The 14,189-nt window shown below is 53.6% G+C and overlaps 2 protein-coding genes across 5 annotated transcripts in view; one reads left to right on the forward strand and one right to left on the reverse strand.

Annotated features, from left to right (window-relative positions):
* Positions 1 to 4,290: 4,290 nt before the first annotated feature.
* LOC126083720 (basic salivary proline-rich protein 4-like) lies at positions 4,291 to 7,703 on the reverse strand. Its single transcript, XM_049897550.1, has 6 exons — positions 7,627 to 7,703; positions 6,824 to 6,969; positions 5,902 to 5,954; positions 5,046 to 5,763; positions 4,730 to 4,918; positions 4,291 to 4,598 (listed from the first exon to the last, which is right to left on the reverse strand). Exons 1-6 carry the CDS (start codon positions 7,701 to 7,703, stop codon positions 4,291 to 4,293), a joined length of 1,491 nt encoding a protein of 496 aa, XP_049753507.1.
* The window catches only part of BCL11B (BCL11 transcription factor B), a 107,169-nt gene continuing 99,733 nt past the window's right edge, over positions 6,754 to 14,189 (forward strand). For all 4 annotated transcript variants that reach the window (XM_049897904.1, XM_049897908.1, XM_049897907.1 and 1 more), the window contains exon 1: positions 6,754 to 7,804. In XM_049897904.1, the coding sequence (XP_049753861.1) occupies positions 7,747 to 7,804 (58 nt within the window). In that variant the 5' untranslated portion in view covers positions 6,754 to 7,746. The remainder of the gene's footprint in view (positions 7,805 to 14,189) is intronic.

The following is a 14,189-nucleotide window of genomic DNA, read 5'->3' on the forward strand; positions in this document are numbered from 1 at the left end:
CTCTGTATCACTGAGGCCTCTTCCCATCCCGTTAGCCAACACTGGTCAGACCATCCAAACACCCTCCATCACGTCCCCAAAGCAGCCACGGCCAGAACCACGACTCGCCTGACTTTGCACTGGGGCCCATGCTTTCTCGTCTGGAAACTGAGGCCACCAGGCCCTGGGGAAACTGAGGGAGGCCCGCGCCCCTCTGCGTCAGCTCCTGCCTGCCCTTTCTTCCAGTGCTTTCCAAGATGCCTCTGGGTTGGGTGCATTTAGGTACCCGGAGCTAATTAAGGTGTTTGATAGATTTCAATTGGAGTGTGAGTTCTTGCCAGAAACATCAACAATTCGATTCCCCAAACACAGCGCAGAGTGTTAAATCCACTAATGCTCCGTACATTACTGTGTTCCTTCTCCGCCGAATGTGTGGTCTGGGGACAATACCCAACCAGTCCCCAAACAGGCGTCCTCACTCTTCAGTTCTCTAATTGTTCCTGTTAAGCAGATACAAATAATGAAACTGCAGATGCCTGCGCTAAACCCCCACAGCTGATGAATCCACCCCTCGAATCCGAAGGTCCAAATACAGATTTTTCAACCTGGACCATAGTTAGACTGCAGATCTTAACGGTGGTCCGGAGACAGGCCAGAGATGGGCTTCTTTGCTTCAGTCCAATGTTCCACTTCATGATAACATGTATGGGTGTGTGCGGGTGGGAGGGTGGGAGGGCTTTGTCTCCAGTTCAAGCGGGAAATGTTATTGCCGCCTCCATATTTTAGAAGCCGTTGTTGTCACAATTGTCCCCAAAGCTTAAAATCACAGTGAAATCATTTTTTAGAAGGACCCAGATTAAACTAATATCAGAACGCACGGCAATCCCATGTCTCAGTCTTCCCAGGGCCACATTAATTATCTTTTGTTGCTGCAAACCGTCTGCCTTGTAAATCGAGCCGAAAGTGTGTCTTCAAGCAGATGCAATGTTTCACTATGTACATAATGGAGCAACTTCTATAACTTCCACGTACTCTAGAAACATTATTCTATCTTCCGTAATGTGCCTGCAGTGAAAACTTTGCATCACAGGGGCTTGTTTGTCAGCTTGCAGCCTTAGCCCTTCTCTATAAAGACAGGGAGAGGCACTGAAGTGTTTTCTAGAACGCCAACCACCTTTGTTGAATTCACTCGAAAGCATACGTGGCTGTTTCTAAAACTACAAAACAACAGATGAGAGCCCCAGAACCCTTTTTCTTTTCCAGCTTGGGAAGGCGGATCTGCAACAAGGTGGTGGCTGGTTTTTATTTTTATTTTTTGGTAAGCGCCCGGTGCAGCCTCCTCATTAGCCATGCCTTTCCAAGGGAGGGATGCTCGCCTGACTCATGCCTGCCTCTCCCTGCCTCTCTGTTCTTCCATAAGCCAGAGCTTCCCCCTCACTTCCCTCTTCCACGCTTCCTTTGTAGCACAGACACCAGTGTTCCCAGCCTGGGGTTGGGGGTGGAGGGGCTCTCAACTGAGTCAGACTTGCCTGCGACTCCACTTAGCGCTTCCTGAGGCTTCCTCTTCCTCAGACTGCTCACGGATACAAAGTAATCAATCGGCACAGCCTCATAAAACCCTTGTTAGGAGGGTGGTAGCAGCTGCCTCCATGCCCGGCCCCTCCCGGGCTCCTAGCACCAGACACCTCATTGTTGCCCCAGCTCGCGACGACAGCAATGACAGACAGAGTCGGAACTGAAAATTCCCTTCTGAATTCCAGTTCTTTCCCCAAAGGAACCATTTTCACTTTCCTTCTCTGCCTTCTGCTCTGCAGATTGATGGTCACCAAACCACTGGATTCAAACTGGCGTGTGTGCGCGCACGTGTGCAGTGTGTTCAAAACACAGCTTCCAACACCTTTAAGGAAGGTGCACTTTCAGTTACACGATTTGGAAGCTCGGTGGCAAGAGGGGAGGTAGCAGAGACCCTTTCTGTAACACACACACACACACGCACACACACACACACGGGCGCGCACACACACGCACACAAAGCACTCAGCCATTTGGATCTCCGGGTAAGGGGAAGGGAGACTTGGTCATCTTCAGGAAAAGTATTTCTCCAAAGTCGACCAACTGGGTGATGCCAGTCCCTGCCACATTTGAATTGATGACTCAACTGAAGAATTAAAATTAGCAAGGCAAGAAAATTCCAAATGAGGTGAGAAAGCTGTAGAAGTAGTTCCAGGTCCTCTAGGACTGAGCCATTCAATATCATTTCTGATGACAGGGACAGAACTAAGAACATTCAATGTGGGTGTGAGTCTTTCTCATATACGGAGAGCTGGGTAAGAATTTTTTAAGGAAAATAACACATGATTCAGGAACGGTGGAGTGGCTTTAACCCCTTGTGAGCTGCAGCTATAAAGGCAGGAGGCAATGATGCCTCTTGCTTTTCTTGGAGTCTCTTCTGCTTCACTAGGGAAACATAGTTGGAAATCTACTACTGTATCAAGTGCGAGTGGGACTTGCAGAAAAAAATAAGGTGCAAATGATGTCACGTTTTAACCAAAGCAGTGCTGTTAAATTCAGTACATGTAAAGAATCAACCAAATAATTGTTGGGGGCAAGTTTTGTGGTCCTGCCTGTGCTATTTGGTGACAGTGCCAAAATGCACACAAATCCAGCAAAGCCTTAACTGAGTGCTTATGCCCATTGCTGTCCAGTTGCTTCTGACTCGTAGCGAGCCTATGGCACCCAGAAATTTGTTGTAATTTTTCAGAAGTGATGTCAAATAATTCTAGAAGATATGCTAGGAAGCCCAAAAGACCTCTTGTCTTCTTATGCCTCTGGATTTCATAGCTCCTACATATTCTTTAACAGCAAGGAAGGAGAAGAGGGCCCTCTTGGGAGCCTCATTAATATGTACATAAATATGATTTGGTTAGCGTCTCTGTTTCGGTTTCCTCGCAAGTTAGAACAAGTCCGTCCTGATCAGATTGATGAATTGTATTTATTCTCATCTTCAGTCGATAGTGTTTACAGATCCCAAAAAACAAAAATTAGCTGACATGATTTGTCTTTGGGTTTGCTCCAGACTTGTGAATACAAAGAGTCACCTTTTCTTGGCATGGATTTTTTTTTTTTTTTTTAAAGCACCAGAAAATAATGAAGCTCAAAGTAATTCGGGAAGATGCGCTGTTGAGCTTTTGTATTGGTACAAAGTTATCTGGCTGCATGTTGGGGGATGGATGCGTGTTTAAAAAAACAAAAATAAATGTCGACCTTATTTCTGCAGAAGCGCTGGAAGCCCGTTTCTACTGACACTGCTCTGTCATGATTCTTTCCAAATTTCTGTGAAGATGTGGTATGTACTGTAACAGCTCCAAAGGCAAAGACAACACTGTGGATTCTCTAACAGAGTCCAACCTCAGCTAAGGGGCAAGTATTGAGAATTGCTAAAAGAATTTTAATCAAAAAGTCTGGCTTTGGGTCACATGTCTGCTTAAAACTCCCCCCACTGCTTGGCGTGTTACACGTAGCACGTAAGGAAGTAGAACCCCACTCTAGGTTAGGAAAAATGAGCTCTGACTTGGTGAAATGATTTCTGATTTCTGAACTACTCCTTCGTACAGAAATTTAATGCGGCTGAGAATATGGCAGGCTATCTGCTGGAATGCACTGTGAAGCTAGAAAAAGACAAAAGTAGGGAAATATTTGTGAGTTCAAAAAAGTTTTTGACATCTGCCTTTTTTTCTTTTTTTAAGGTACCGCAGAGAATGTGTGTCCTTCCTCCCCCTCTCTGGTTCCTGTGTGCACGAAGCCCCCAGCTGTGCCCAGCACACAGTAGGCCTGCAGCAGGCACTTGGGAAATGAGTGCGAAGGATTGTTATTAGTTCAGGGCCACACTGGTGACTGCACTTTTTCTTCTTAGGTTTTCATATGTAAGATATGGACCCCCAAATGTGCACCCCCTTTTTGGGGTGGGGGTGACCTATCTTCTAAACGAAGGCTTGGTCTATCGAGGGGTGGGCTGGGATGCAGTGGCCTGCTCAGCGAGTACCGGATTCCCCCGCCTGCCTGAGTCCCTAAGGAAGGGGGGACCGGGCCGCGGGCCGAGCTCAGCCACCCCCCTCGCACCCCGCCCGCCCGCTGTCTCGGCATCAAGAGTGGGGAAACATTAGTGTGGCCCAGCTGCTGAAGCCGGGCGGAGTCGAGGGAGAGGTCAAGGTCGGCCGGGAGGCGGCTATTGATCCGGCTTGGAACGCGAGACAGGGAGCGCAGCAAGACTAAAGGGGGAGCTGTGAGACCAGACATTAACAGCTTTCTGCGCTAATGATGCCCGTGCCAGACGGGCAGAGGGAAAAGGAGGAGACTGGAGCGGCAGCTGGGATCGCTCGCTGCCTGCGCCCGGCAGCCTCGGGGAGAGGAGGCGGAGAAGGACGGCGAAGGGGCCAGCGCCGGCCCGGCCCGGCCGGGCCGCCTCTCACGGTCGCCGCGAGGTGGAGCGCGCCGGCGTGTCCGGCCCTGCGCCCGCCCGCCCGCTCGCGCGTCTTCTTCCCGCCGTCGGGGCAGCGCGGGGCCAATGAGGAAGTGTTCACTGCCCACCCCGGCCCGCGCCGCCCCCTGCCCGCCACTTCCTGCCGGGGGTGGGGCGAGGTGCCCCCTCCCCAGACCCCGCCGCCCTGGAGTCGCGCAGCTGCAGCTGGGGCACCTGAGCGCGCCTGCGGAGGGGCCGCCTTTCCTGAGGGGGAACCTCACTCTCCTTCACCGCAGAGGGGGTCCCGTTCCCTGTAATCCACCCGGGAGGGCGAGGGAGCGGGTGTCGGGATTTCGGCGCGGACAGTAGGCGGCGCAGGGCAGCAGGCACCTCCAGGGGATGTGAGTCCAACCCGGACCCCCACGCGCTGTGTGACCTTGGGCAAGACGCTAACCCTCTCTGGGCTGCACACTGCCGCGTCTCAGAAAGAGCGGGCTAATTGGTGTTCCAAACTTAAGAGTCTGGGCGAGTCGCGAAGGACGTTTTATGGTTTTCTTAAGAACTTTATTAAAGGTGCGTGTGGGCACTTTTTTCTTAGTTAGGCCACCTTCCTGGAACGATTTTTGCGGTGGGGCGGGATGGGAGGGCAGCGAGGCTCTTTTGGACTTTGGACCACGTGGAGGCTGGGGGGCAGCCGCCTGCAGCCCGGGAGGGGAGGTGCGATCCCGGAGCCCCTCACCCTGCATCTCCACCCCCTCAGGCTCTCGCGACGACCCCGCTGCCCACTGTCTGCAGAGATGCACGTGGGGGCACAGTTTTATTGCTGTTATTTGGGGGGGGGATGGGATGGGCAGGGAGCTCTCCCTGTTTTCGCTCTCGAGCACTGCGCTCTCGCTGCCGGCGCCCCACCCAAGACCTTTGGGGCGAACAAAAACTCCAGGTGCCCCTGGAGGGCGGGCCCCAAGGGAGGCGGTGCGCTCAGAGGCGGCGCGGCCGGGGGCGGGGTGGGGCGGGTGTCGTTGGCTCGCCCGCGAAGCCCAGCCCCGAGCCAGGCCCCGACCCGCCCTGGCCGCCTCTGGGCTGAGGCCAAGGGAGAGGGTCGAGCCGCGTGGCGCGCCCAGCTCGAAAAGGCCGCGGCCTGGGGAAGGGCAGGGCGGGTGTCCATCGGGACCGCGGCCTGGCCTTGTCCCCAGGCTACAGACAGGCCCCCACAGATCAAACGGCTGACGAGGCAGCTGCGTCCTTCCCAGTCTGGCGGACGATTTCATGTCCTGCCCTGAGCCGAGGATCGCGGGCTGGGGCGGAGGTGCCCCTTCCTTGTTGCACTAATTATCAAGGTTTGGGAGGGAGCCGGGGGACTCGGGGGGGTCACGCACCCCGGGAGCTGCAGCGATCCGGCCACACCTACCTCTGGGTCAGCACACTACAAGTTCGCCTCCCACTTGGCGCACCCCTGGCCTCACCCCCTCGCTCCCACAGATCTTGGCGTTGGGAGGGGGCGTGCTTGACCCGGGGACTAAGTGGAGGGAGGGCACAGACTAAGGTGAACGCTTCTTCCTGCCTGGAACCTGACGAGGTCTCGCGGCCCCCCAAACCCCCGCGTGCTCTTAATTCGTTCTTAGTAACTTTAGTATTGTCCACCTCTCTCCCAGTCTGTAATGAGGGTTTAAATGGAGACCCTTTATGGAACTTTAACCCTACCCCCAATAAAACAAAAAGTAAAAGCAATTCAACTACTTCTCCAGGGAGATGAAGCAATTGGCCATCTCCCCCAGTCTCCACGTGCACCCCAACCCTCTTCCACAATGCCCCTCCAAGCCAAAATAAGCTTTTAGGGGGCAGGGACTTGCATTGATCCAATTTACTCCTCGCACGCAGCACCCCGCCCCCCTTCCCTGGGGGTCCTGTTCCCAGGAGGAGAGGAGGGATATAGAGAAGGATTTGCTTCTAAAAAAAATATCCTGCCCACCGCCGGGGTGGGGGTGCTTTGCGCCTCTCGCGCACCGGGAAAAGAGGAAGGCACAAAAACGCGGTTTGCACGTGGGGTCGGCCTGGGCTGCGGGTGTGCGCACGGACGAGTGTCTGTGTGTGTGTGTGTGCGCGCGCGCGCGCGAGTGTCTTTCTGTGTGTGTGTGTGTGTGTGTGAGCTTTCTTGTTCTCTTGCAGGGTACAATGTTAAAAAGCCACCGCTAGTCGCCCCCAGTGCTCCGACTCTCTGGGTCTTTTTGTCTCTAGTGCAGATTAAACGTCACGTCCGCACTTGAACTTGAATTTTATCCCATTGTACAGAGGCAGCCCCAGCCATAGAGAGACCGAGAGCTCCCAGAGAACCCGGACTCCGCCATCTTCACGTTGCAATCTATAGCTCCCAGTCCGCGCCCGCACCGACCCAGGCGCACTGGGCGAGCCGCCCCTCCGCCCCGCTCCCCCCGGGCCCGCGGCGCCAGGGGAGCGCTGGGGAGCGCTCGCGGGGACCCGGCAGCTCCTGCGGCCGGCGCCAGCCTGCCAGGTGAACTGGGAAGGAGCCGCTCCTGGAGTCCCCCCAGAGCCTCCGAAGGGTCAGTCTCCGAGAAAAAAAAAAACAAAAAACAAAAAGCAGGCAGCCAGCAGAACACCCAGAAACCACCGAATCGGGGCAGTTTTACATTGCTTTGGGTTTTTTGAGGGGGCGGGGTGAAGGGGTACGAGACAAGTCCCCAAGTTTTCTCTGCTTTTTTTTTTCTTTTTCTTCTTTTATTATTTTTTATTTGTTTGCATTTTTTTTCTTTTTTTTTCCCCCTCCTGGTAGAAGTGCGTTCTCCACCTACCAGACCCTGAAGGAAAGTGTACGGAGCCGGTGCAAAATCCGGTTTAAGTTCAAGACGACATTTGGAAGTCCAAGAGGCCAAGCAGTCTGAAGAAGTCTAAGAGATTTTTTTCTTTCAAAAGAATATATTTTTAAAAGAAACCAGCCAGTCCGCGGCAAGCAACAGCAGTTTTTTTTTTTTTTTTGGCCTCTTTCTCCCATTTTAGATCGAGAGCCTTTTTTTCTTTTTGTTTTTCTTCTTTTTCTTTTTGCAAACAAAACAAAAAAAGCCTAGAAGAAAGAGCAAAATAAAGAAGAAGAGGAGGAGGAGGAAGAGAGGGCAAGAGAGGAAGGGGAAAAGAAAGAAAGAAAGAAAGAAAGAAAAAAACAACAACACACCAACCGGGCCGAGGAGGCGCGGCGGCGACGGTAGCGGCGCGGCGCGGCGGCGGCGGCTGAACCCCCTCCCCGGCTCCCCATCCGAGCAGCTCTCCGGGCTGATGCCAGAATAGATGCCGGGGCAATGTCCCGCCGCAAACAGGGCAACCCGCAGCACTTGTCCCAGAGGGAGCTCATCACCCGTAAGTGTCTGCGGCGTGCGCGCGAGGGGCCGGAGGTTGGGCTCCCGGCGCCCGAGGCTGGGGACTGCGGGCCGGGCCGGGCAGCGCCGGGGCTGCGCGCCGGCTCGCAGAGCAGTGGCGTCCGCCGGAGCACGGCGGGGAGCAGGGGACCATGCAAAGTTTCTTTGCAGCCCGGGAGTCGGGGCGCTGAGCAGCCGGACTCGCCGCGGGCTCGGGGGCCCTGGGAACGGGCGCCGGGCCGGGGAGGGGGCGCGCAGACTGGAGGAGGTCTGTGTGCGCGCCGGGCCCGCTGGACTCTCGCCCCTGCGAGCGGCGTGTGTGGCGGCGGCGGCGCTGGTGGCGGGGTTTGGAGAGGAGGGGGAGGGGGCTGGGGGAGCGGAGGGGGAGGGGGAGTCGGGGAGTCGGGAAGTGGGGAAAAGTTGGAGAGCGCGTGGGTCCGCGCTGATGGCGCGGGCGGCGGAGAGCGGGGAGCGCGCGGGACTGGGGGGACCGCGGGCCGGCCGGCGGTGAGGGCCCCGGTCGCTGCGCCCTGCCAGGCAGGGCGCCGGCCACGCCGGTCCGCGGATTCCGCAGCCGCCTTTCTCCTTCGCTCTCGGCGCTATTTGCAAACGAATCCAGCTGCGCGGCTGTTTGCCGGGCTCCAGCACCCCCCACCCCACCCCCACCCCACCCCACCCCCCGCATTTCCCCACCTCCGACTGTCTCCTGGGATGATCTTGTCTTCTTTCCCCCACTCCCAAAAAGGTGGGGGGATTGGGGCTGGTGAAAAATCCCCGCCACGGGGGGGGGAAAAAAAAGGTTGTCAGCTAGGAGTGGGAAGAGAAGGATGCGCTGGTAAAATAGTAAAAAAAAAAAAAAAAAAGCGAGCGAGAGCCCTATCAATCTCGTATCCATCTTTCCATCGCAGTATCTTTCATCTCCCTATCCAAATAAACAAGCAGGATGCCGTGGAAACCCACCGGCGGGAATCGCGCGGTTTTCCAGCAAGTGGCGGGGCGGGCAAAGTCAGGCAGCGGGGCAGAGACACAGCCGCTTCCAGAGCCCGGGTTGGGTGTAATTCAACCAGGAAACCAGCGAGCTCGAGCGGGCCAGGTGCCCTGTTTGCAAGGAGCCCAGGCCCCGCACAGCAGCGCGGGGAAGCTAGGCGCGCGGCGCTCCCCTCCGCGGCAGCCCGCGGCGCCGCTGCACGGCTGTGCGCGAGCCTTTCCCTGTTGTCCTGCTGTCGCGGTGCCTGCCTGGGTCGCCGTTGCTTATATATATATATATATATATATGTTTCTTTTATTGCAATAGAAATAAAACATCCTCTGGGTGCCATCGAGGTTGTGTGCTTGCAAGTCCTCCGCGCGCCTCGCTGGGCTGGGGCCGGGCTGCCCGCGCGGAGCTGGAGAGGGCTGCGCGCCCAGCCGCCGCCGAGGACTGGCTGCGAGCCGGCCGAGAGCCGAATATTTATGTTATATTTTAAAAAATTTAAATAAATAAATAAATATATAAAGGGGTTCTCCCCTCCCCTGAAAACCCGGCACAGGAGCCATCTGCTCGGAGCATTTGCTGTGGCCATATCTCTCCTTTGTTACAGCAGAGACGTTAGTAAGAATTTGTGGATTTATTTATTTTGGGGGGGGGGTAGATATTAAAGTGGGCTTTGGCTTGGGAGGAGAGGACTGCCTTTTTGGAGGAGGGAAGAGGAGTTGGCTTTTATTATTATTTTGTGCCATGGTAGACTCGGCTGGTAATATTTGAAACAAAATATTTTGCAACCAGATTGGGGATTTGATCAAGGTCTTTTTCTTCAGTCGATATTTCGTTCCTTTACCAAACTGGCCATGGCTTGGCCATGGCTTATCCTATGCCCCCCCCTTTTTTTTAGATGGTGGGGTGGTTGTTAAAACGTCTGTACTTGCAGACGCCTAATTTCTCCAGGAGGCAATTTGCCCCACTAGCCTCCGTATAATTGCAAGGGCTGTTTTTGAGGAGGGGAGACTGGGGGGGGTGGAGAGGGGAGAGTCATTGAAGGTGCGCTGCCAGGCGGGCTGCATGGCAGGAACCGGGAGAGATTGCAGTTGTGGGTAACGGGGAAGAAGCAGGTAGGTTTGTGGAGCACTGTCTCTGTCCTCGCCTGGCGTTGCTGGGACTGCAGGAGAAAGGACTGGCTGCAGCCGGGCTTGGGGGGCGAGCCCTGCCCTTGTAGCGCCTCCATCCTTCATGTGTTCTGCGTCTCTCAGCCTGGCTACTCGTGGTGCTGGGGACAGCTGGCGGACACGGGAGCAGTGTGGCAGAGCTGGAGAAGAGAGGGGCAGAAGACAGAGGGCCGAGGAAATCCCGCCTGCCTTCCAGGGGCGCCAGGAGCTGTGGCATGGCCAGGGGCTTTGAGCAGGGACAGTAGTCCAACCAGTTTTCAGACAAGGCTATTTATTACCAAAAAGCAGCTGGTTTTTCTCTCTGTCCTGCCTTCACCTAGGAGTGGGAGCCCAGGCAGGGTAGAGGCAGGAGTCGGATAGGATGCAGTTTTCGGCTGCTTGGCCTATGGAAGTGTCTTCCAGGCCACCGATGGGTTCAGGGTGCTTTGGAGGCCTGGCTAGCAAGATGGGTGCTGTGTCAGTCCTCCTCACCCCCAGGTTCATGGTTGAGATGATAAATGTGCAAGAAAGCACCAAAAATGTGGCGCATCTCTGCCAGCTGGGTGGCAGCCCTCCGGTCAAGGACCAGCAGCCTCAGGCTCTGCAGGGATGATGCAACTTTGGAAAGCTGATGGCCCGGGAAAGGCAGCGTGTAAATGGCATTGATAATCTTTGTCCTGGGCCCTGACGAGCTGGTTAAATTTACGGACAGGGCCAGCGAGAGAAGGGTGAGGTGTAAAAGAGAGACTTTGGGAGACAGTTGGGGATGCTGACCTGGACTTCTGGTTTGTTTCAAAATGTTTGATCCAGATGGATATGGCTTTTAAAACTGGAGGACAGACACAGCTATTAGTAAAAACAAACCCGAAACAACACAGTGACAACAGGGAAGGGAACGGGTAAAAACTGGCCAGGCAGAGGGAAGGGCCTGCTCCGGAAAAGGGAAATGGACCCCTCAAGGGAAGGCAAGAGTTGTGTTGCTTTCGGAAGAAAATAAGCTGTTTGCGGTAAATCACACAACCCCAATTAAGGTGATTTTTCGACAACCCACCAACAGGTTTCCTTGGAAGGTTGGTCATTTTCCATATGAATCCACGATTTTGCACAACAACTCGAGACTCAGATTTGAGGCGTGAGTTAGGCTGTGTTGATTCCGTGGTTGGCTTTTAAATCAGGTTTTGCTGTAGCTGTGTGTTTTGAAGGTGGCTGTGCTCACAATTATCTTAACTCTCCAGGGTGTATCTATGGTGTATCCCCAGTTGTCCACATATCTTTCAAAATGGGGTCTCGGATACATTTCATAGAACTTGGGCCCTGTCTCCCTCTGTCTCTCTTTTTTTTTTCGGTGGTTGGTGGGTGGAGTGTACTTTGTCTTCTGCACAGAAGGGAACCCCATATCATTAGAAGCGTGATATAAGTCAGCTGCTCCCATTCCACGGGAGAATCGCAATGTGTTCATCCAAGGTGTTATGCCAGGCTGATTTTATTCATTTGTAATTCACACCTGAGAGAAAATAGCCGTGAGCATATTTTAACAACGCCTAATATTTTTGAAGGGTAGATATATATTTTTTTCTCTGTGAATATTACGCCTATTTCTTTTTTTGGAGTGGGGGGTTGCTCTCTGCCCTGTGTTTTGGCCTTGGCGATTTTTGTCTGGCCTTTGACAATATTTTGTATATTCAAACTCACGTCTCAAGTCCTGAGTGGTGCCGTTGCTTTTGTGAGGCCGGCCTTAGAAATAGGGAGGGCGGCTGGGGTTGGGTGGCCAGGGGGGTGTTGAGTGGGACGTTGGCTCACAGGGTGCAGGACCGAACGTGTCTGCTTGACCACAGCGAAGTCCAGCTTTGGGTATGTTTGACACTGATTAGAATTGTGTCTCAGGTGAGACCCAGGCATGTCACACAGTCCGATGACAAATACCAGACAGCATGCCGGTTTCCAGTGCCTTCTCTGAATTTAACTCTTGGCACTGGCTTTTCACTCCAAACACGGCTTGCACCAGCCTTCTCTTTCCCCCTTTCATCGCCTATCTGGATTGCTTTGCATTCTGTGTTGCTTGTTGTGATAAAATACTTTCCAAAATAAACTTTCAGTTGAGTTGGCTTTTGGTGGATGGCAAGGCTGGGCCGCTGCGCGGCGCCTGGAGCCGCCTTGGCAGCTAGGGGGCGCTGGGTGCCCGTGTCATGCTGGTGCTGCCGCCACAATGGGCTGCCATCGGCGGCGGCGTTTACGCTGCTGCAAAACGTCTTAAGTGTGAAGTTGTAATATCGATTTTCCTGCAGACGGTCGTGCCGGACAGAATGAGGATATAAGTTTGAAAAATCTCTTTTCAAGCGGTCGCCATTGATTGACAAGCCCACATTGGGCAGATGGGGGCATTTTCCTTTTGTTAAAAAATTATTTATTTTTGTAGCAATTAAAATGCTGCGTTTTGCACGGCTGTGTTTTCCCCCATTCGTCTGCGGTCTTGAATTCCTGAAAATTCTGTTCGCTGTTCAGGTCGTCACGGTCGGCCGGGACTCTGTAAAGAGCGTCCGTTATTTTGGGCAAGGCTGTCGCTTCTGCCTTGGGTGTCACAGGCTGGAGAACAGCCGAGAATCTCTGCTTCCCGGAGTCGGCCACCCCAAACAGCTTGATGAATGGCAATCCTTTTAGCTCCGGTTTTATAACCTGGAATTCTCAATTCCATTTGTTAGGTAATGTTCCCACTGTAGAAAGGGAAATAACACCATTCCCCAAAGATATAAAATGCCAACTCAAATAATGTGTAGAACTTTCTCTGGAAGGAGTATATGCTTGCGAAAGGCAGCCTTGCTGATACCCTCCACCCCAAACAGGGCCCTTTAAATGGGTAGCTTTTAATGGACTGTCTTTCTCCTAAATGCGTATTTCTGTGCTGGGGGATATGTGTGTTTCGATCACAGGATTTCTCGATCTCTAACATCTTCTTCTCCAAGTTCAAGACATCTGCAAATAGTTCGGCAACCCCGAGTCTTTGCTGGAGTTCAATATATGGGCAGAAGAGGTTAGAGTGCAACAGGAAAGAGTGCTTTCTTCTAACCTGGAAGAGAAATAAATTAGGTCAGACAAAAGCCTTGCGCTGTCATCAGCCGGAGAGCGAGCCTTCACTCTTGAGTACGGAGGGCCAGCAATTTATCTCATGATTTCTCTACTTCATTTAATGTTTGAATTGAGCCCGTTGTAAGCATATAGTGGCAGTGAGCGCATTCGACAGCTCAGAGGTAGAGGGGCACTTTCGCCTTGGCTTGGGTGGTGGCCTCTGGCCTGGGGAAAACTGTTTTAAAAAAAAAAAAATCAATTTAGAAGCCCTTTGCCTGGGAGCTTGGAGGTGGTTCACAAGCTGTAACTCAACACAGAACACAAATATGATAATGCGTGGAAAAAAAATGTATGTAGGGGGAGGGGAGAGATGGGAGCAGATTCCATCCTTTGGGGGTTGTCTTGTCTCCCATGTCTTCAGGAGGGCTGGTCTGGCCATCCTGTTAAGCCCCACCTTTAGCTGACACTGTCCCTGGTCTTTGGCCTCTAGGTTTATTGGTAGTGTCACGTCTTTGGGGACGGCGGTCCTTTCCCACACGGTAAAGTTACTGAGGCCTGCAGGGCACCTTTGCTGATTGAAGTGTTGCTCCAGACACACTGGTCGTCGCTAATGAGGAGGGGCCCAGAAGAATACCAAGGCCTGGATGTCCACGTCACCTGTGGTTGTTCTGAGTGTGGCTTTGTCACTTGTCAGCACGCTTCCGTATTCCCAGGATCAGGCCTAGGGGTCCCATGTGTTCCATCTCTCCCACCTCCCGGCCCACCACTCCCCCAGATCTTCCTTCCATTAACCCTCAGTGAGATCTGCTCACGTTTTGTGCCCCGATCTCTGCCCCTCCCCCAAGAAAAGCCTTTGGGGAGTGTCTCCTTGAGCAGCAGGTTTTCCCAAGACGCTGTGGAAGAGAAGTGCCAAGCGCTGGCTATTTGGAGACACGTGAGGGCTTGGGGACACATGTCGTGTGTCCTCTCACAAGCCAGCGAGAGGGGCAAGCAGAGCAGCGTCGGTTTTCACCGGCACAGTGACACCAGATCGAGGTTTGATTAATGGTGCTGCATTCACAGGGACGTTCGTCCAGCGTTTTGACACACTCAAGTCTTTTGTGTAGTTGCTTAAATTCAAGAAATTCATTCTTTTTGCTTTTTCTGAGGCCGCCGATGATCTGCTTGGGTATGGAATTAGCCAGCCCGAGCGATTTTACTGT

Source organism: Elephas maximus, chromosome 10 (genome assembly GCF_024166365.1).
Source record: "Elephas maximus indicus isolate mEleMax1 chromosome 10, mEleMax1 primary haplotype, whole genome shotgun sequence".
Lineage (NCBI taxonomy): Eukaryota > Metazoa > Chordata > Mammalia > Proboscidea > Elephantidae > Elephas > Elephas maximus.

Excerpts from the sequence above, each read along its gene's own strand:
- LOC126083720 (XM_049897550.1), bottom strand. The coding sequence starts at position 7,703 with ATGGGGAGCCGGGGAGGGGGTTCAGCCGCCGCCGCCGCGCCGCGCCGC. Across the intron at positions 5,764-5,901 it reads AGATCTGTGGGAGCGAGGGG|TGCAACAAGGAAGGGGCACC; the intron begins GTGAGGCCAGGG and ends CTTGATAATTAG. Across the intron at positions 4,919-5,045 it reads GCAAAAATCGTTCCAGGAAG|ACGCGGCAGTGTGCAGCCCA; the intron begins GTGGCCTAACTA and ends GCTCTTTCTGAG.